This window comes from Aquarana catesbeiana, linkage group LG05 (genome assembly GCF_042186555.1).
Source record: "Aquarana catesbeiana isolate 2022-GZ linkage group LG05, ASM4218655v1, whole genome shotgun sequence".
NCBI classification, from domain to species: Eukaryota; Metazoa; Chordata; class Amphibia; order Anura; family Ranidae; genus Aquarana; species Aquarana catesbeiana.
Window position 1 is genome coordinate 371,325,946 of NC_133328.1, and position 22,469 is coordinate 371,348,414.

Genomic DNA, 22,469 nt, shown 5'->3' on the forward strand with positions numbered 1-22,469 from the left:
AAGCACACGTGAGCTTTCATACTTTTCAGGTTGGCAAGCACCATAAAGCGCTTCTCCGGGGTATTTAACCCCTTCACATTGATGGACATCAGACGGACTGGATCCAGTTTCTCTCTAGTCATGATTACGACCGGAGCAGGGGGGGAAGGGAGAGAGGGGGGAAAGAAAGAAAAAAAAAAAAAAGGGGGGGGGGGGGGGGGAGCAGGGAGAAGTGAACAAAAGTTGGCTAAGGCAGAAAAGAATAGAAAAAATGAAAAGGGATAATATTAGTTAAAAAGATAAAGAACAGAAACAAAGAAAAAGGACCGCAGTAAAAGAAAGCGGTGGAGGTAGAGGGAGAACTAGTACGCCTAAGGCATATGTGAGACCTAGTCTCAGTGCACCCTGACGACCTCTTGAAGGAAAGAGGGCATCAATCAGGCATAACCCTATGTGGGGAAATTGGTTGGACACAACAGGGATTGGAGGCTCCCTATCCCGATTCACATAATAAAATGCTTAGAGCCAAATGCGTTAACCGACTCAGAACAACTGCCATAACATTCCGTCCTGGCAACGCCGGCTCCCGCCGCCCCCATAAGGCTGCTCGGAACCAGGCGTGGCCCCGCCGACATGACCTGACTCTTTGGCTTAACCTCAAAATGTTATACTTATTGCAATTGGTTCCCAATAACAACATAGTTTCATTCAACCTGTTTAATGAGAGACAAATAAAAGAAAAAAAATATATAACATAGCTTATCAGAAAAAAAACAAAACGCTGGTATATGCGATACAGATAGAAAAAAAACCACCGAACAATCAAGGAAAACCAGAGATACAATATTGCACATAGCCTCTACATAGCCCCGCCCATATGCCCCCAGGCCCTATCCCTGGTAAGGGGAGTGACATCGAGCACTTGTATGGAAGGGTCCCGTTGACCTTTTCTCATAGATCCCGTGGGGATGGACCTTATTTTTCCCAGTCAATCAAACCTCCCCCGCCCGAACGTGAAGTAACAAGGGGAGGAGGGGGGGGGGAACCTCACGCCCTCACTATGTCTTAACAGTTAGGAGGCATGGAGGCCGCGGTCCGAGAAACCACATGCACAGACCATCCCTCTCATTATCTAGATCCCACCACCTACGCATGCTGGGGGTCAGAGAGAACCCAGGACAAGAGTCCCCCCCTAAATATAAGACTATCCCCCACGGGGAGAAGGGGGGAAGAGGAGGCAGGAAGGGGAGAAAGTGCCGCTACATGAGAGGGGGAGAAAGTGGAGAGCCAACACATTACTACAGCCCTCCTCCCGAGATACTTCCATGGGGCGTGCTCATTCAGTTTGAACATTTATAAAATAAACACAGTCAACATATACTGTACTCTGGTAAACTCACCCCAAGTCCCCCTGTACCCCTTCCACACCTCCCCACAACCCCCCCCCCCGGCAAACCTCCCCAGATCGGAGCCACGAGGTTCAGCTGTTGATAGTAGTCCACCGCGGTTCAGTTCAAGGTATACGGGGTCAACAAGTATGTGAAAACTGTGGTGTTAGAATGGTTCCATATGTCCTAGTTCAGAGGTGAAGCAACAGCACAGTGACCCCGCAGGAGCCCAACACGGCTCATCACTGTAAAGCATAAGGGCAAAACTCCCCACCTCGTCGCATGTATAATGAAGGCTTCACTCCCCTAAAAATGATATGCCGATGGGAAGTCGATAATCCTCAGGGGTCCAGTCTGGAGATCTGCAGAGGCCATGCACAATCAATAAAATGAACCGAAGTGGGAACAGAAGGGGGAGAAGACTCTCCACCCACCTCCCACCCCGCAACCATCTCGGGCTTCAGGGTCTCGGCCAGTAGCCGGCTGCATGCCCCCTCTCCTTCTTCTGCTGGAGCGACGTGGTAGACTGGGACCTTGTGCCCGTGGTGCTTGACGGAAGTCCCTCGCAGGCAGTGGCTTCACCCAGTCGGGTATGGGAAATGGTTCCATGTCCAGGAAAAGGAAAAGGGCTGGGAGATCCGCATGGCGCCTCAACGTGAAGAAGGCTCCCCCTGCCTTACTGTCAATTGGAGCGGAAAGCCCCATCTGTAGGGCAGCGCAGCCCGACGGAGCCGCTCAAGAAGAGGTTTCAGCATAGCCCTCCACTGCAGCGTCTCCCTGGAGACATCCGGATAGATCAACAGCTCTGCCCCATCAAAGTCTATCTGATCTGCAGACCATGCCGCTCTAAGAATTTGTTCCTTGAGTGTGTACCGATGCAGACGGCAAATAACGTCTCTGGGGCGATCAAGATCTTGTGGCTTTGGCCCCAATGTGCGATGGACTCTATCGATCTCCATGGAGGCTGGCGAGTCTGTTCCCAATAGCTGTCGGAAAATGGCCGCTATGGTTTCTTGTAAATTCTCCGGACCCGTTGCCTCCAGCAACCCTCGAATCCAGAGATTGCGGACCTCAGAGCGGAGCTCGTGAAAGTCTCGGCGGTGCTGTTCCTCTAGCCTGCCCATTAAGGCTTCCATGTCAGCTTTGGTTGGGAGAGCCCTCAGTAAGGCTCTGATATCCGCATCCGTCTGTGAAGATCCTGCGGATGCCTCCGAGCCTCCGGACTACCCGGCGATGGAAGCAACAGCAAGGGCATCCCCTCCAGCGAGTGTGAGGTAAGACTTTGAGAGGCAGCCATAGATACGGATGGCAGGTTTTGCAGCCTTGTCTTGCCTCATGGTTCCGCAGAGGAGCTTGCTGTTTTAGGTTGGAATTTGAGGTACTTTACGATCTATGGCGCTGGGTTAGCCTGTGGCGATCTCCTTGTCTTCCCCCTTCTTTTAAAAGTCATTTCCAGCTGGCTTTCATAAGATTTTGGGACATTTCATCTGAAATATGTGAGCCGGGAGTCAGGAGCACTAACAGAAAGCTTCCTAACTCCGCCATGTCCAAGCCACGCCCCATTAGTGATTTTTTTTTTTAATGCGTCTTTCACATTTTTACATGTTTGTGCTTTCATGATTTTAGTATTGTATAATGCCACGTACACACGACCGGACTTTCCGGCAGAAAAGGTCCGATGGAATCATTCTGACGGAAATTCCGATCATGTGTGGGCGTCATCGGACTTTTTCTTTCTAAAATTCTGATGGACCTAGAAATGGAACATGTTTCAAATCTTTCCGACGGAATCAGTTCCTATCGGGAAAACTGCTCGTCTGTATGCTAGTCCGACGGACCCAAGGGCAGCTATTGGCTACTGGCTATTGAACTCCATCTTTCTAGTCCCGTCGTACGTCTTTGCGTTCTAAACGATCGGACTTTGGTGTGATCATTTGTAGGCAAGTCCGTTTAAGCGGAACTCCTTCAGAACTCCGTCGGAAAGACCGTCAGTGTCTATTCTGACTGAAAGTCCGGTCGTGTATACGCGGCATAAGATATAGGGATTTGGAGATTAGCTCAGTGTAATTATTCTGCTACCTGTATGAACTCTCGGGAAAGTAAAAAACAACCTAACTTTTGCTGTGGGGCACCCCCCAAGCTGCAAGGGTTAAATGCTCTTTGGGTACCAGTAAAAAAGGGCTTTTACTTACCAGACCCCTCGCTCCCCTGGCAGCTGGCACTCAACTTGTGGGTGGTCCCTTGGGGTCCTTGCGTACAATGCAGTGACCTGCCTTCTTCTTGATGTCTCAGAGAGAGAAGATGCTGGGGTGGCTTGTCTTATAGTATGTAAAGAAGTCTGTGGGAGGTAAGGTTTAGGTAACTAAAAGTACTTTTTATTGGTACCCTAGGCGTAAATGAACATTTAACCCTTGCCAGTTGAACAAAAAAAAACAAATTTATGGTCTGCCTTAGGGGGGCTTCAGGGGACCGGCCATGCAGATAAAGGAAGCCTACAGGAGAGAGGAATAAGGTAACTATTACATTTTATCCCTCTACCCCTAGACCCTTGCATTGTGTGCGTGGTGCGGAGTGGGAGGGTTAAGGGGCAAAGGTGTGTGTGTTTTTTTTTTTTTTACTTGTGCCTGGGATTGGGTTTTACATCTTATGCAGTACTGCTTGTGTTTTCTGTGGTTTGAGTCTTGACATGTGCATAATCTGTATAGAGACCCAGTCCCGAGATTCAATTTTTTTTTCTTTTAAATCCTTGTATGGCAAGATTATTATTTACCTTATTACCAGTTTTCTTTCTCTCTTTACCAACTTGTAAGGACCAACTAATAGCAAGAGAAGATAACTACCGTAAAAACTCCTAGTTGCCTCTGAATATTACCTTCCATTTATATTTTATAAACGTGTACATAAACTTAAAGGAAAAGTACAGTGAAACCAGTTTGTTCTGCACTCCTGTGACCCGTTTTCAACAGACAGTGGGCTAAAGCCTGCTGTCGACTGGCGTCAAAGGGCTGGTCCAGGCTTGGGAAAGATTGGGACCAAATAGTTGGGATCTGCCCACATGCCTGGGTTGGCACTTGGCTCAGCCTCTCAGCGAGCCACTGAGAGCCTGAGCCGGCCACTCCCGTCCCCTCAACAGCCCAGCGCTCCAGTGAGCGAGGAGGGAAAAAGCAGAGAGCCAGTGACTGACATTTCTTTTGTGATTTTTTTTTTTTTTGCTTTTCAATTTTTTTTTTGTAATCTTTATTTTTATTTTATATAATAAGAAAAAGAACAAACTTACATATAGTCTATGGTCATTCTTACCACAGAACATTGCATTTTTTCCTGTGCAGACCAATATGTTGATACAAAAACAAGATGTATAACAAGTTGTAATACGTAGGGGTAAGGGAGGGAGGGGAAAGGGGGGAGGGATTAAATCATCTCCGAACTTTATTACATTGCTAAACAGTCATATTGAGTCCTAAGAGGGGGTCCCGCCGCAACGGCTTGGCCGGACCCATCCCCCTCAGCCCTCCATTTTGGTATTGGAGGGGGGGGGCCTCATTTTTTATTCAGTGCCCCAGGATGCCCACTGGGCGGATTCCCCAGAAGGGGGGCCGTAGGCCTCCAACTAACCTTCGCCTAAGGGGAGCGCCCCCTGGGCATCCACCGGGCCAGTGCGGACACAAAGGTGCCTACGTTACCAGGCAGAGCCCCTGACCAATACGTCTAAACAAGTAACAACTCTAATATTAATAAAGGAGATATAACACTTATCTGTAATCACTAACGACGCATAGCGTCTCATATTAGCCTACAGCTATATACCTTGTGAACCATGCATTTGGAAAGAAAAGGTCAACACCCCATGCAATCAATAGGGCGCTAAAACATTCCACTCAGGTACGCACATCACCGCCAACAGGCCTCCTTAGCTTCAAGGAGGGCTCCGCTAACTCCAACAGCGCGACATCTATGCTAGAGGACACTGGATTAGTATCGATGGTGAATCCCCGCCACTGAGCCCAAATACCATCAAAGAGCTCACTCCTATCTGTGCACCTCGCCACCCACTCCTCCGCCTCTCTGATATCCTCCACCTTCTGTAGCCATTCTTTTAAGGTAGGGACCTGTGGACGCTTCCAATAGAGAGGTATAAGCCTTTTAGCGGCATTTAGTAGATGAGGAAGGGCGCTTTTTTTGTAGTGACTTAGAGGGAGGGCGGGGAGGTGCAAGAGGAAATGCTCAGGGGAGAACGGGATCTCAATCTGCAGGGCATTTTTAATGGTAGTCTGTACTTCCATCCAGAAAGACCTAATCACTGGGCATTCCCACCATACATGAAGAAGGGTGCCTTTCTGATCGCAACCTCGCCAGCATCGATCAGAAACCGAGGGGTATATACGTGCTATGGCAGCTGGTACCCGGTACCAGCGAGTTAGAAGCTTGTAGTTTGTTTCCTGCGTTCTAGATTCTATGGAGCTAGAGTGTGCTAGTTTATACATGTGTAGACGTTGTTCTGGCGTGAACTCCACCCCTACGTCTCGTTCCCATTCCCTTATGAAAGCTGGCTTACCAGCGGTGGGAACTGAGCCCAGTAGCCTGTATAGCTCAGAAATCAAATGAGGAGTTGGCTCTTCTTCTATGAAAAGACTTTCTAGTGTGGTGATGGTGTCTAGCCCTCTCATCGGGGTCCCCTCTGTTGCAATAAAGTGTTGGAGTTGCTGGTGCCTCCACCAGTCCATAGGGAATCTGCCGTGGCTATTCCGCAAGGCGTCTAGGGGTATCAGCTTGCCCTTATCCACAAATTTACCGTAACTATAATTGCCGTCGGACACCCACGTACCGAAAAAGGTTCTCTGCTCCCCAGGAGGGAACCACTTATATCCCCCTAGAGGTGCCAATGGGGAGCCCGGGGGCACCAGAGCATACAGGGCATTTGTGCGGTCCCAGACCCGCAGGATGTGATTGGTTAGCGGTGAGGTCGTCTGTGAAAGTCCTCTGTGTTCACGGGACAGCCAGGGTGCGTATGACAAGTCCCGGCCTGCTAAGCTCTTCTCCAAGGAGACCCACAGTTTTGAACCCCCGTGGTGACGCCAGTTAAGGATATGTTGGATCTCAATGGCTCTATAGTATCGTCGTATATCCGGGAGGCCCAAGCCACCCATTTCTTTGGCCTTCTGTAGCAAAGACACCGCCAGTCTTGGTTTTTTACCATGCCAAATGAAATTAATCATTAGGCTTTGAAGCTGAGCGAAGAAGCTCCTGGGGAGGGTAACTGGCAGCATCTGTAAATAAAAGAGCACCCTAGGAAGGATGTTCATCTTGAGTATGTTAAGTCTGCCTAGCCATGTGAAGGAGGTCTTGGTCCAATTCTGTAAGTCTCTACGCACCATGCTCAAAAGGGTGGGAAAATTAGCCGAATAAATAGTGTCAAATCGATTTGTAAGTTGGATACCCAAGTACTTAATAGACGTTTTAGCCCAGCTAAATGGGAAAGCTTGTTGCAAGCCAGTAGCCATTTTTATAGGGATGGTAATGGGCAGAATTTCGGATTTCGAAAAGTTTATTTTAAAGTTTGACACATGACCGAAACTTTTTAGTTCCCTCATAAGGTTTGGCAATGACACTAAGGGCTGGGTCAAATGAAAGAGCACGTCGTCGGCATAGGCCGATAGTTTGTGTTCCGTAGACCCTACTGTTACCCCTCTAATATCAGTGTTTGCCCGTATTGTTCGAAGCAGAGGCTCCAAAGCCAGAGCGAACAGTAGGGGGGAGAGGGGACACCCCTGCCTCGTGCCATTCCGTATGGGGAATCCCAAGGATAGATGGCCGTTCACTTTGACCTTCGCACTGGGGGTCGAGTAAAGCGCCATGATCCATCTCAGCATATGAGGGCCCAGTCCCCAAGCCTCCAGAACCGCCTTAAGGTATGACCAATCAATCCTGTCAAAGGCCTTTTCGGCATCTGTGGACAGAATAAGGTAGGAGGTGGAATTCTTATGTGAACATGCCCATTGTATGAGCTGTATGGCCCGGATGGAATTGTCTCTAGCTTCTCTTCCTGAAATAAATCCCGTTTGATCGGGGTGAATAAAGGAGGGCAGGACGTGTTTAAGTCGATTTGCCATAATCTTAGCAAAAATTTTTATGTCGACGTTAAGTAGCGATATTGGTCGATAGCTTTGTGGGAGAGTGGGGTCCTTGCCCTCTTTCGGCAGCACTGTGATGTGGGCCAGTAAAGCCTCAGGGGGAATCTGGTGATTTGTGGCCAAAGAGTTAAAATACCTGCACATATGATTTTGTAGCAGGGGGAGAAACTTTGCATAATATGCTTTGGAGTATCCATCCGGGCCAGGGCTCTTCCCGTTAGGTAGGGCCTTCACTGTTGAAATAATCTTCTGAGGGGAAATGGGGGAATCAAGGTCTAGCTGCTGCTCTGGCGTCAGGGAGGGGAGTCCAGCTGCGGCGAGGTATTCGCCAATCGCTTTTAGTTTTGCTGATCGTCCTGTGTGTGAGATGTCCTTATCTAGGTGGTATAATTCTGCATAATAATCTCTAAAGATTGAGGCAATCCCAGAGGAGTGTAATGTAGCTGTACCGTCAGGGGACCGGAGCGAGTGTACGTGGGCTGTCCCTCTTCTCTTCCGAAGCGCTCTAGCTAGCATTCTGCCGCATTTGTTTCCCTGTTCGTAGTATTTATGTGAAAGATGGCGTAATTGTCTGCGCACGCGACGGTCGAGGAGGCGAGAAAACAACTCCCTCAGTTCAGTCAGCCTTTCGCGGGCGTTAGTCTCCCCCTGACGTTTGTGTTTAAGTTCCTCTTCCTGCAAAGCTGTCAGCACCCTCTTGAAGTCTATCTGTCTTTCCCTTTTGAGTTTGGAACCCAGGGAGATCAATTCACCCCTGAGTACCGCCTTATGACTTTCCCACACCACTCCGTCTGCCATTTCCTCGGACACATTCTCCGCAAAATAGTGTGTGATGGTCTCGGAGACCTTAGCTACCACTGAGGCGTCGTCCAGGAGGTTTTCGTTGAGCCTCCAGGACCAGGCCCTCTGTGTTTCGTCTGGAACCCGTATCATGGCCCATATTGGAGCATGATCTGAAATAGTGATGTTGCCTATTTCAGCTGACTGCAGCAATTCAAGGGTGTCATGGTCCACACACATAAGGTCAATGCGTGTATAAACGTCATGCACCCCCGAGTAGTAGCTGTAGTCCCTCTCAGATGCATGAAGAGCTCTCCACGTGTCTATAAGGAGGCTATTCTGCAGTGACTTGCGAAAATGCTTGAGGAAGGCTTGGGAGTGAGTGGGGCGGCCATGGGATGTGTCAACGAGCGGGTCCGGGCTCACGTTAAAATCCCCTCCAAGAATTAGGTGACCCTCCCTGAATTCGTTCAATTTATCTAGCACAGAATCAATAAAGGAGAGTTGTTGGGCATTGGGTGCGTAGAGAGTCGCAAATGTAAATTTTTTGTTGGCCAAGACCCCCTTCACAAAGACGTATCTGCCCTGTGAGTCGGCCTGAGTCTCTGAAGGTTGGAATGGGCATGACTTATGGAATGCGATGGCTGTACCTCGTGATTTGGCGACTGGGGAGTTGCTAAAAAACCATTGGGTGTATAGGTGCGTGGGTATCTTTGGAAGGGACTGTTTCCTGAAGTGAGTCTCCTGCAGGAAAACCACCTGGGCCCCCAGTCTCTTAAGTTCCATCCATAGCCTGTTGCGCTTATGTGGAGAGCAGAGCCCCCTGACATTGTAGGATAGTACCTTTAGTGACGGCCACCTGACGTGGATGATAGCTGATCGTGCACACCTCCTCCGATTTCCCCATGCATGGCCCAGTCGGCCAAAAGGCAACCTGCAGATCAAAGCAATAGATGGTTAGCTTTAGAGAGTGATCTAAAACACAAAATAATATCAAGGGGGAAGTTGGGAGGAGGGGAGGGAGAGGCTAGGGAGGGGTGGGAGGTGGAAGGAAGGGGGCCTTGGAGAGGGTTAGGTGGGGAAGTGGAAGGGATAGGGAGGGAAAAGGCGGGACAGGGATATGGATAAGGAGAAGAAAACAAAAACAACAATAGTCTACAGAGCTCGCCCGGGAGGGGGGTATCAACCCAAAAACCGCCCGGGTGAAGACTCGGAGTCCCACAAGGGACTGTCACCTAGTAAGGTGAGGCCTAGGTGGGGTACGTGGGAGACCACCAAGGAGACGATTAGCCCATCCTTCCATCCAGTCCATTCCGACACATAAACAGGGTGGGAAACAAAAAAATTGTGCAAAACAAAAAAGGGGGGGTAAACAGTACGTCTCAACAAGAGAAAAGAGGAGATTGTGGAACCCGGACTCCCCAAAAGTGCAAAAACAAAAAAGAAGAGAGGGAGGACAAGGCGGCCAGGCTAGGAGCTGGACCACGGACCCCCTAGTCCATCATGTTGCTTATGGTTCTTGTAGTAGAAAGGTAGTGCAAAGGGCCTACTGTGAGGTGCCTCACAGGAGTAGGTAGACTGTAACAGCAGCGCGTCCGTTAGGCCCAGAGCCCTGACTGAAATGCCAATGATGGAGAGGGGATTCCGCCTAAAAAATTAGGAAAAGCGATAAGGGTGGCAATAGCTCATTTAGTCACTGGTTGTGGAAGTGCCCAGACGTGGGCCCTCCGTTTGCCTGTTGCGGCCCCGGGACCGCCTGTTTCCTGCCGCCTGGATCCATGGTTGAGGTAGCTGAGGTTTTGGGATGTCCGGGGTGGTGCGCCAATCCGGGAAGTCTACAGGGTTAAGCTCCAAGGTATGTAGGAAGCGGGGGAGGTCATCCTTTGTGCGTAGTATAGCCCAACGGCCATTTTTGGAAGCCTGTAGGCTGAATGGGAAGCCCCAGCGGTATGTGAGGCCTGCCGCTTGGATTTCCGTTAGAAGTGGGCGAAGGGCCCGCCGCTGCATTAGGGTACGCCGTGAGAGGTCCTGGTAAAAGGAAAGTTGTGCTCCATCAAAGTCAAAGACTGGTCTGTTGCGCATTTTTTGCATTATGCGATCCTTCAATGTAAATTTGTGTAGCTTGCAGATCACATCTCTGGGGTTGTCAGGGTCCTCTGATGGGGGCCGAAGTGCCCTGTGAGCTCTGTCTATCTCAATCGGCACCGACGGAGGCAAACTCAGGATTTCACGGAACACTCCCTGTAAGGTGGGGACAATGTCCTTAGGTGCAGTAGCTTCTGGGAGGCCTCGTATGCGAATATTCGCTCGCCTGCTGCGGTTCTCCATGTCGTCTAACTGGCACAAAAGAGCCTCAATTTGATGACTGTGTGTGACGGTCTGCTCTCTAAGCTGGGAGATGGCGGGTATAGAATCATCGAATTTCTGCTCCAAAGTCTCTACCCTGTGACCCAGCTCAGTGGTATCAGATTGTAATTGTTCAATATCTTGCCAGAAGGCCCTCTCAATCCTGCTTGTAAAGCGCTCTAGGTCCTCCTTAGTAGGGAGAGACCATAAATGCTGCCTGATGTCTCTGTCCTCAGTCAAAGCTGCCAGGTGTGTGTCCCTGTCCTGTGATGATGTGGAGCGAGGGGATGCAGGGGGGATGGAGTCGCTTACCAGCCTGGGAGAGGAGATAGGAGATAGAGCTGGAGGCGCTGGCTGAATCTCCTGTTGCTGCAGCGTGGCCGTTCGTTCCGGCGCCATCTTGGATTTCCCCCTCTGCTGACGGGGGGTGTCTAGAAGAAAGGAATCCAGCGGTCCCTGACCGTTTGGGTGGGCTTTTTTCGGCTGGGAAGAAGCCCGCCGCCGCTGTGACATACCCTGTGCGGAAATCGGGGGGTAATCACCCCTGTAGCTGCTAATTATGCTGCGGACTGGACGGAGCTCGGGCTCAGCACGTCCTCACTCCTCCATAGTCAGGCCACGCCCCCCTTTGATTTTCAATTTAAAGAAGAGATTTGGGGTCTTTTTTAACCTCAGATCTCTCCATAAAGAGGACCTGTCATCCTTCTTTCTAATACAAGGGATGTTTACATTCCTTGTAATAGGAATAAAAGTGATAAAAAAATAATTAAAGGGACAGTGTAAAAATAAAAAGTAAAATAAATAAAATTTAAAGCGCCCCCATCCCTCTGTGCTCGCACGTAGAAGCGAACACATACGTAAGTCGCGCACACATATGTAAATGGTGTTCACACCACACATGTGAGGTATCACCACGAACTTTAGAGCGAGAGCAGAAATTCTAGTGCTAGACCTCCTCTGTAACTAAACAGCTAATTTGTTAAGTCATTCAAAGCGTTGCCTATGGATATATTTAAGTACCATAATTTGTCACCATTCAACGAGCATGCGCAATTTTAAAGCATGACATGTTACGCAGAGTAAATAGATACCTAACATCGTCTTTCACATTTTACAAAAAAATTGGGGTTTATATTGTGTTTTTTTTTTTTTAAAGTGTATTTTTTCCCAAACAATTGCATTTGAAAAACAGTTGCGCAAATACCGCATGACATACAAAATTGCAACGATCACCATTTTATTCCCTAGGGTCTCTGCTAAAAAAATGGATAATGTTTGGGGGTTATAAGTAATTTTCTAGCAAAATATACTGATTTAAACCTAAACAAAAAGTGCCAAAAAAAGCCTGGTCTTAAAGTGGTGGGTGAATATCACTTTTGAAAGGGTAGCTCTAATGGCCACCTGAGAGCTAGGATTATATATAGATATTTTTCAGCTGTCTTACGAAAAAAAAAAAAAAAAGCAAGAAACCAGTGATTTTTTTTTTTTATTCCTGGATATAATTATCATTTCAGTGACTTATTTCAGTAGCTAAACTTTCACTTCTCTGTATGGGATGGCTAGATGTCATTATTGAATCCATTAGTATGAAGAACTGACACGGTGCTCATAGTATTCCGAGTCTTGCCGCTGCCTGTACATGTGCCTTGTTCACCTCTTTCCAATAGCAGTTCCAGTAAAATCTTGGAATAGTAACAGTTGTGCACTTTATAGTACACACATGCTTTGTCTTCACAGCAAATTAATGCAATGATCGCTCATCGGGCAGTGGGAAATAGAAGTAATTTGACAACTGTAGTAATAACAAGCTTTACAGACATAAGCATTCATGTAATGACGGTACAGAGTGTCAGTTTCCCATTTGTGAAAGCTTGTTGAAATCCTTTTGCAGGAAGACATGGATATTTGTAACATGAACCTGTCGCGCCTTATGTGATTTTAGCTCATGTGGTCATTAATCAGTTATGTATTAAAGGTAGCGTGGGATGGCGATCCCAAAATTTGGTTATTAACAGTGCAATGATCTTTCAGCTACAAAGATGACTAAACACGGAATACAGGTGACGGTGAGAACACTGCTAAAGATACATTTCAGCAAAGCCATTTACCTCCTATCTGTGTGTTTTTATTACTTAAACAGATTTTCCAGGGTCCTATAAAAGTATGGTAGGTGCCACACATTATTCCATGAAATGTATGAGGATGGATGACTTGTGCTTCTTAGCGGATCCCCTTTGCCTAGACACGCCATAGGCTGATCTCAGAGATTTCATCCCCTACCTGCTCTTCCTTTCATTTACCTGGTTTGTTGGCAGCTTACATCATCCCTCACATAGAAAGCTAGCATTTCTGTTTCCAATTAGGCTGTGTTGAGAAGTTGGTATATGTAAACCCAATCACTAAAATCTTATATAAGTGTTAACATTTTAATGGAATTCCAGAAGTCATTTTCAGTATTTTGAAATCTGCAAATTTCATTAGAATACAGTGCCTTGAAAAAGTATTCACACCCCATGAAATTTTCCACATTTTGTTATATTACCAAAAACATTTTACAAATAAATATGTGAAAAGTGCGACGTGCATTTGTATTCAGCCCCCCTGAGTCAATACTTTGTAGAACCACCTTTCTCCGCAATTACAGCTGAAAGTATTTTTGGGGAAGTCTCTACCAGCTTTGCACATCTAGAGAGTGACATTTTTGCCCATTCTTCTTTGCAAAATAGCTCAAGCTCTGTCAGATTGGACGGAGAATGTCTGTGAACAACAATTTTCAAGTCTTGCCACAGATTCTCAATTAGATTTAAATCTAGACTTTGACTGGGCCATTCTAACACATGAATATGCTTTGATCTAAACCATTCCATTGTAGCTCTGGCTGTATGTTTAGGGTCCTTGTCCTGCTGGAAGGTGAACCTTTGCCCCAGTCTCAAGTCTTTTGCAGTCTCTAACAGGTTTTCTTCTTAGATTGCCCTGTATTTAGCTCCATCCATCTTCCCATCAACTCTGACCAGCTTCCCTGTCCCTGCTGAAGAAAAGCATTCCCACAACATGATGCTGCCACCACCATGTTTCACTATGGGTATGGTGTGTTCAGGGTAATGTGCAGTGTTATTTTTCCATCACACATAGCTTTTTGCTTTTAGGCCAAAATTCAATGTTGGTCTCATCTGACCAGAGCACTTTCTTCCACATGTTTGCTGCGTCCCCCACATGGCTTCTCGCAAACTGCAAACGGGACTTCTTATGGCTTTCTTTCAACAATGGCTTTCTTCTTGCCACTCTTCCATAAAGGCCAGATTTGTGGAGTGCACAACTAATAGCTATATAAATCCCGTATAATAATAATAGTTGTCCTGTGGACAGATTCTCATACCTGAGGTGTGAATCTCTGAAGCTCCTCCAGAGTTGCCATGGGCCTCCTTGGCTGCCTCTCTGATTAATGCTCTCCTTGCCCGGCCTATCAGTTTAGGTGGACAAGTGGAGCTTCCCTTTTCGGGTGGAGCTCTGCTTTTTAGCACTAGTTCTAATAACTGGGCTCTGTGTGTTTTCTTTTTGGGGATAACAATAAGCACCCTATTGTTGGACGCTCTCTCATTATTAGAGAGGTTTTCGTTCTTTGAAAAAGAGGTTTCTCATTAATGGAATTTGTTTTTGTGATTGTTGAAGCATTGGAAGAGTATGTTTTGATTGATCCCAGTGAGACTGTTGTATCCAATAACTCATACCGAATTTAAGAGTTAATGTTAGAATGGAATACAACATCCAGTGTTGTCTGGGGTGCAGTATTCTGCTTAGTCAGGCAGACACATTTAATGCAGTTATGAATTTAACAAAGCTAGTATAGGCACCTAAATGGTAGGAAACGTGTAAGGCTTTGTATTCTAGTCTGTGTCTTTCTGTCCTGATAACCCTGCTACTCATATCTTGCTCCCGGTGTCACAGGAACATTTATGTGGTGACAGGAAATCTCCCCAATAGGGTCACAGAAATCAATACAAACATAAAGGATGTTCTAACCCTCCCCCATTCTATCTGAAACACAATTTTTTTGGCTGGATTTGGCTTGTATTTTTCACTTTTTAGATTTATGCTGTAATATTTAAATTGTTGCAGTGATATAAAACACACCATTCAAAGAAACAAAAATTGAACAATAATGCTTTATATTATCCATTTCTTACCACATGTTTAACTTCTACTCTGCAGGTTTGACCATCTGTGGGCACAACTGTCTTCTGACTGCAGAATGGATCTCTGCCAGTAAAATAGTGTGCCGTGTTGGACAGGACAAGAATGACAAAGGGGACATCATCGTTACCACCAAATCTGGGGGAAAAGGAACCTCAACAGTGTTCTTTAAGTTACTCAAGCCTGACAAAATTGGTAAGTGGCCTAAAATTAATTTAAATTACCCTCATCATCACAGTACATATACTTTAAAATTAGACAATGGCATAAAAAGTGCATTTTTTAAGTACAGAATTAAAGTTAGATTCTGGTCGGTGAGTGGGCCCTCACTTCAAGCGGCCGCATACATGCGACCTTGTTTAAACATGAAACTGTGCTGAGAGCACACGCCCTGCGCGCTCCTGACACAATCGCTAGCGGGCATTAAAAAGCTCCCGAGGCATACTCGCGATCGGGAGCTTTCCGATCGTGTGACCGCTGTGGGAACCAATCGCGGCGGTCACATGACCTGAGTGGCCGCCTCTGCCTCGCGGCATTTAGAACGAGGTTTTGGCTGTAACGCCTCTCTTTGGAGGGCTGGACCCTTGGGTCCAGTGCTTTGGTCATGCATACATTATCATAAAGTTTTTCTGGCAGGGTGCTATACAGGTCCAAGGGCGTGGAACCCTGATAAAAAGGGACCCGGTCCTCGAAGGTTTGTTAAACGCAGCCTGCCGTGATGGGTGAAGGTTGGATCTGTCTGGTATCAGCAGACTCCTGGAGAGGGGGAAAAGGTAAGTGAAGAAGCCTAGGAACTTTAAAAAGTCCACCTATGGTTTTCTTCTGTGAGTAAAATGTGGTCATGCCTAAATTCTCCACTAGAGGGTGTAAGTACACATACCTTTTTACGTTGCTTCTCAGATCTAGCTCTGTGCAAGGGGGTTTGCAGGGGGTTTGTACAGAAGCTGATTAGTAAATTAACTTCTATACAACTACCCTGCCAATACATTGACTTGAAACTTGGCCGGTCCCTGCTAAACCAGTTCAATTTTAAATCATGTATGGCTGGCCTTAGTGTAATAAGCTGGCAGTTAGAGACACACCCAAAATAATAGGTTTCTGTAATCCTGTATTTTCAAAAATAAACTCTTTTTTTAGTGTTTTTTTTTTTTTTTTTACTATTTTTCTTTCTGTTTTCTTACATTTGCATGTGGCAAGTCTCTGTTGGTTGTTTTAGCTGCCACACAATGCCTTATTAAAGTGGTTGACTGTAGGTACCGTGAATATCTCCTAAACTTGCACAGTTTAGGAGATATTCACTGTATCCACATGTGCTGACGTCATTGGCACATGCACACTGAAGAAATGGCTCGCTCGTACCGTTTCTACAGTAGCCGTGCTGTGACTGGTGGTTCCCGCACACTTTTATTGCGGCTCCGGCCAATCACATTGCCGGAGCCCGCGAACCCGGAAATAACTCCAGGAGGCATGTCGTCTGTCACACCGACAGCTGCAACAGCTTCGATCTAAGGTATTTCATAATAAGCTAGCATGTGATGCATACTAGCTCATTATGCCTTTGTCTTGCAGGGGTTTTTTTTTTTTTTTTACAGAGTTTACAACCACTTTAACATGTTGATGCCAGCATTACATATAGTCTCCATAGCATGCCATCATCATGGAGACTGAGCTGTTACTGACAGCTCCTGCTTTCAACGGTCGAGAGCAAGAAGGACTGGACCGGAATCACATGACTTCTCTGATAGCCTGTACTTGGCTATTGCAGGGTTTACCAAAACTGTACTGTTTCTCCTCATGAATGAACAAAAAGACACATTGCGGTTGATTTACTAAAACCGGAGAGTGCAAAATCTGGTACAGCTGTGCATGGTAGCCAATCAGCTTCTAACTTCAGCTTGTTCAGTTAAGCTTTGACAAACTTGGAAGCTGATTATTGTCTATGCAGAGCTGCACCAGATTTTGTACTCTCCAGTTTTAGTAAATCTCCCCCATTGTCTCTCTTAACCTCACTAGCAGAAAAATGTAAACAAAATTTTTTTTTTTTTTTTACTATTATAATTGTCTGTTATATGCAAAAGTATGGCACACAGGGTTACTATAGGGATATTTTTGAACACACAAATCATTTGGTTGTCTCTGCCCGCTTCAAGTAGCATACAGCTTAGTTTATTAATGCAGTAGTTTCCATACATCGGATGAATGAATATTTTTTTTTTCTAGGTATTTTGGATCCATCAGCAGTGTGGGTAGAAGAAATGAATTATTATGATATGCGTACAGACAGAAATAAAGGCATATCCCCATTGTCTCAGCGACCAGCCAATCCATTGGGCATAGACATAGACCGGTAAGTGTGGTGATTGACCCTTGAAGTACATATGTTTCCTATATCTCAGCAGTGTGAACATTAGTTAGCTTGGAAGCCTATAGCTGCCTACAAAAAAGGAACCCACTGCCCCCACCTATAACTGGCTATTGCAGCAAGCAGCTTTGGAAGGCAACATATGTTAGAAAAAAAGCCAAGAATAAATCCAAGGGAAACTCCAAGCTCACTTGCCGACCAGCCAGCGACAACCAAATTGACCTGTCTAACAGTATGCATTAAAAATAGTTGTTTAGTCTGCACACATGCGTAAGCTACAGGCCCTACCAAGGCACTGGTATCTGTAGTCCTATCACTAGCTTATGAGTGATTCCACAATGGAAGCACATGCATTCTGATGGATAGATGGAGGGCAGATGGACTGCTTACCAAAGGTGTCAGAGTTAAGTTAGTGTAAAGTACTTGGAAGGTGATATAGCATGTAAAAAGCAATGCCTAGTTATCATGCTCCGGTCTCATTTCTGTACCTATATCCAAAATGAGATCACCCCTCTGTATGGTATGAACATTTAACACATAGTGATGCTGATGCACTTAAAGGAGCCGGAGCTGAGAATTGTCACCCAATAAATTGTGTGAATATTCTAATGTTTTATCTTGTTTATATTCTTGCAAGTTTAAAAAAATACTAGTTGATCTATCAAAAAAAGCACAAAAGCTCCTAGGTCCAATAATGAGTTAATAAAACATAGCATTTTTTGAAGTGGTGTCCAGTTGTCTACTTCCCCCCTACATGTTTCCCATGCTCCACATCTCCACGCAGAGGAAGGGGGACTGGCTTGGTGGGTGCCTTATGGTAGAGGGGTGGAAGACTGGTCGACATCTGTTCACGGTTTCACCGTACCTAGTAAGAACCTGGCAGTTGTGCGCATTACATCACTTCCAAGTTTGGCTGTCATATTGGCTGCTGTGACCAGAGAAGAAGCTAATGGAGTTCTATCTGTGGTTCATTACACTGGAGGGCAGGTGACACACCTGATGTCTCATTAACAAGAACCTAACACAATAGTATCACATAGGGGATTTTTTTTATCCTCATGTGATAAAAAAAATAAAGTTTGTGTAAACTGAATCCACCCCTAAAATGTGAAGATGAATAGTGGCGCTAACCTCACTTATTGTGGGAGTGAGACAGGCACTACTGCACACCCTGATGGTGTAGAGTGTATATTAGTACCAGCATTAAAAACTGAGAGAAAAAAGTCTAATATAGATGAATTGATGACTAGAAAAAATATATTAAAAATAAAAAACAGTCCACACAAACCGCTTAGTTTTTAATGCTGTACTAATATACCAGTTACACACAACTGTCACGGGGTGTATTATTTATAGTTCACTTGTTTCACATTTCAGTCATATTGTTGGTCTGATCATTTTTATTTTATTTTATTCACTTGTGTTAGAGTGTTACACTATATTAAGGTGTTTATATATGTTTTTTATATGCTATAGTAACACGGGATGTTAATTTGTTTGTTCACTATAAACTCATCCTTTATACATAGCCTTTGAGATTCAGTGCACTTCCAGCTCACTCTACACCATCAGGGTGTGCGGTAGTACCTGTCTCACTTTCACAATAAGTGAGGTTAGCGCCACTATTCATCTTTACATTTTAGGGGTGGATTCAGTTTACACATATTTTATATTTAAAGTGGCAGCTCCAATTGGGTTGTCTTTATTCCGTCAGGCGCAGAGAATAATTTGACCCCCCCCCCCCCACAAACACACACATACGCACATCATTTTTTCTACATATCTTAAATATTGCCATGCATGCCAGAGTGAGATCAATCATTTTTGGCCCATTATTCATGGTTAACTCTAAATTGATGACCTGTAGGGGCTTTGAAAGCATCATCTATGGGAAATACCAAAGTTTGTCAATTTTTCAAAGACACACACAGTTTTTTTTTTTTAATAATTCTTTATTTTAAAGGGCATGCACCATAACAAATACACTATGAAATTCACATCTGTTAGGGCTCATTTACACTTGCTTCGGCTTCAACACATATGAACGGCTAGTTTACACTTGCTTCAAAACAAGGCTTCGGACAGGCTTTGTTAAAGCTCTCTTAACGCTATCACTAAATAAAATGGTTAGCTCACAGTCAGTCCTGTTTACACTTGCTTTTGCTTTGCTTCAGAAATTATACCCCATGTAGCTTCAGTGGTGCTTCAAAGTGTCTTCAAAGCCTCCATCAAAGTCTATTGCGAAGCCTCATCAAAGCTCCACCGAAGCCTCATCGAAGCACCAAGCAAAAGCAAGGTGTAAACAGGACTGTAATCTAACCATTTTATTTAGCGACAGGGGCTTTGACTGGCGTTCAGAGAGCTTTAACAAAGCGTGTCCGAAGCCATGTTTTGAAGCAAGTGTAAACCAGACCCTAAGGTCATGTACAATGTAGGTCAAAGTGCAAACAAACCTCTCCAGAAAAAATCAATGACCACTAGTGTCCATATAGACCAGGGTTAGGCAACCTCGGCCCTCCAGCTATGGTGTAACTACAAATCCCATCATGCCTCTGCCTCTAGGAGTCATGCCTGTGTTTGTCATTTTTACCACAGCTGGAAGGCCGAGGTTGCCTACCCCTGATATAGACAGAAAGTGACTGCATAGAATAAATAACAGGTCATATACAATGTGGCAAAATATACAATAGTATGATGCTACCCAGCATTTTCCAGCATAAAAATACAGATAGCGGGCATGCATAGGGTGTCCGAGGGGATACCCCGGAACGGAGGCGTGAAACACAGTTTTAAGATTTGGCATGATAGGTATCTATTTACTTGACAAACTCATCTTTTATTTTTTTACCAAAAATTGGTTAATATATTGTGTTTGTGTGCCTTTAGTGCATAAATAAATAGCACAACCACTATTTTATTCTCGAGGCTCTGCTTTTAAAAAAAATATGTAATGTTTTGGTAATTTGAAGTCATCTTTAGGCCTAAGTGATTTTGTATAGAATATGTGTGGGGAAAATGACAAAAACTGCTCTGACGCTGAAAGGGTTAAATGCGTTGTATTGTGTTTTGAAAGCATACTATTGATAGGAATAGCAAAATGAATGTCCGTGCATCTGGCAAGGTTTCTGTGTTTTCGTGGATTTTCTCTTGTCCATGCAAAATTTATGATAAAGCATCTAATATGAAAAGTTCCTAACCTAATCCTTGAAATTACAGTTCTGTCCGTATGAGTTTAATATAGGTAATAGAAGAAAAGAGTTAGACTTATGCATTAAATTAAGGCTTTATTTAAAGTATCATACTGGACTCAAATGTGGGCCGTTTCTGATGTAAAGACATTCAGTACTAGAGGCTGCAGTATGTGTGCACATTGTATCTACAGCTGGCTTTGACAGCTTTGTTTTAAAAAAAAAAAAAAAACACTTGTTGAAATGCAGCATGTAGTGCCCTGGCTGCTTGCCACTTTTTTCCCTTTTTTTTGCCCTGATTTTATCTGCCCAGAACATGAACAGTGCAATGTCCTACCTCACAACTGCAAAGTTTACATACGAGCTGCTACTTTTCCTATATCATTGATGCAAACACTGTCCTGTTCACTGTAGGGGTGGTAATTATTAATATATCAGTTACTTGTATAGCGCCATCAATTTACACAGCGCTTTATTATTTTATTATTTTATTTCGGGTACTTATATAGCGCCGTCAATTTACGCAGCGCTTTACATATACATTGTACATTCACATCAGTCCCTACCCTCAAGGAGCTTACAATCTAAGGTCCCTAACTCACATTCATACATACTAGGGACAATTTAGACAGAAGCCAATTAACCTACCAGCGTGTCTTTGGAGTGTGGGAGGAAACCGGAGTTCCTGGAGGAAACCCACGCAGGCACATTACAACCTCCAGGCAGGTAGTGTCGTGGTTGGGATTTGAACCAGCGACCCTTTTTACTGCTAGGCGAAAGTGCTATCCGCTACACCACTGTGCCGCCCTATTTGTGCCTTTTTAAGTATTATGGCTTTTCGTATGTTTGCTACATGTTGAAAGCTGGCACATATAACATTCATTTGTCCAATATCTGGGAGGAATGCTGAGTTCCTGATGTAACTATTATCAATTAATATAGTTCTAGGATTGTTCCAGCTGCTCTATAACATGCATATCCACTTGACCTCCGGAAGATTTACCCCCCCCCCCTTCATGACCAGGCCATTTTTTGTTTCACTGCGTTACTTTAAATGACAATTGCGTGGTCATGCAACACCGTACCCAAATTAAATATAATATAATTTTTTTGTCCCTCAAATAGAGCGTTCTTTTTGTGGTATTTGATCACCACTGAGTTTTTTATTTTTGTGCTATAAATGAAAAAAGAGTGAACTCCCCCCAAATATTTTCTTTCTTCTATAAAACATATCCAGTATCCAGTAATTTTTTTTTTTTTTAAACAAATCAAATTTCTTCATAAATTTAGGCCAATATGTAGTCTGCTACATATTTTTGGTAAGGAAAAATCCCAATAAGCGTGTATTGATTGGTTTGCGCTAAAGTTATAGTGTCTACAAACTATTGTGTGTGTATATATACTGGAATTTTTTTTTTTTTTTTATACTAGTAATGGCGGCGATCAGAGACTTATAGCAGAACTGCGATTGTATGGTGGGCAATCTGACACTAAGGCTACTTTCACACTAATCCATGGCAAAAACGCCTATACGTTTTTGCTGCAATTGTACCGCATTTACGGTGTGGATTTTAAAAAACACGTGACTCAAAAACTGCACCAATTACTCATCTTTACCATGTTTTCAATGGGAAGGTGCAGTTTTTTTAACTCCCCAAATATGCTCCAAAATGCTGACAGCAGGATTTTTTTCACTGATATGGAAGCACACCGCCCCAATCATTGATTTTAAAGGGAAGTATTTTTCTTGAGCTTTCCAGGCGCTTTTTTTTTTTTTTTTTTTTTTTTTAACACTAAGGCCCCTTTCACACTGGGGCAGTGGGGGCGTCGGCGGCACAACAGCGCTATTTTTAGCGCTGCTGTACCGTCGTTCTGGCAGCGGTATTCGGCCGCTAGCGGTGTGGTTTTAACCCCCGCTGGCGGCCGAAAAAGGGTTAAAATCCCTCGTACAGCGCGGCTATAGCCGCGGTATTGCCGCGGTATAGCCGCGCTGTCCCATTGATTTCAATGGGCAGGAGCGGTTTAGGAGCGGTGAATACATTGCTCCTTCACCGCTCCAAAGAAGCGGTTTGCAGGACTTTTTTCACCGTCCTGCCAGCGCACT

At 45.0% G+C, this 22,469-nt stretch overlaps 1 protein-coding gene across 1 annotated transcript in view; it reads left to right on the top strand.

Annotated features, from left to right (window-relative positions):
• The window catches only part of EXOC2 (exocyst complex component 2), a 357,767-nt gene that overhangs the window by 15,223 nt on the left and 320,075 nt on the right, over nt 1-22,469 (top strand). Inside the window, exons 2-3 of the mRNA XM_073630963.1 lie at nt 14,834-15,010; nt 17,036-17,162. Coding sequence (XP_073487064.1) covers nt 14,834-15,010; nt 17,036-17,162 — 304 coding nt within the window. The remainder of the gene's footprint in view (nt 1-14,833; nt 15,011-17,035; nt 17,163-22,469) is intronic.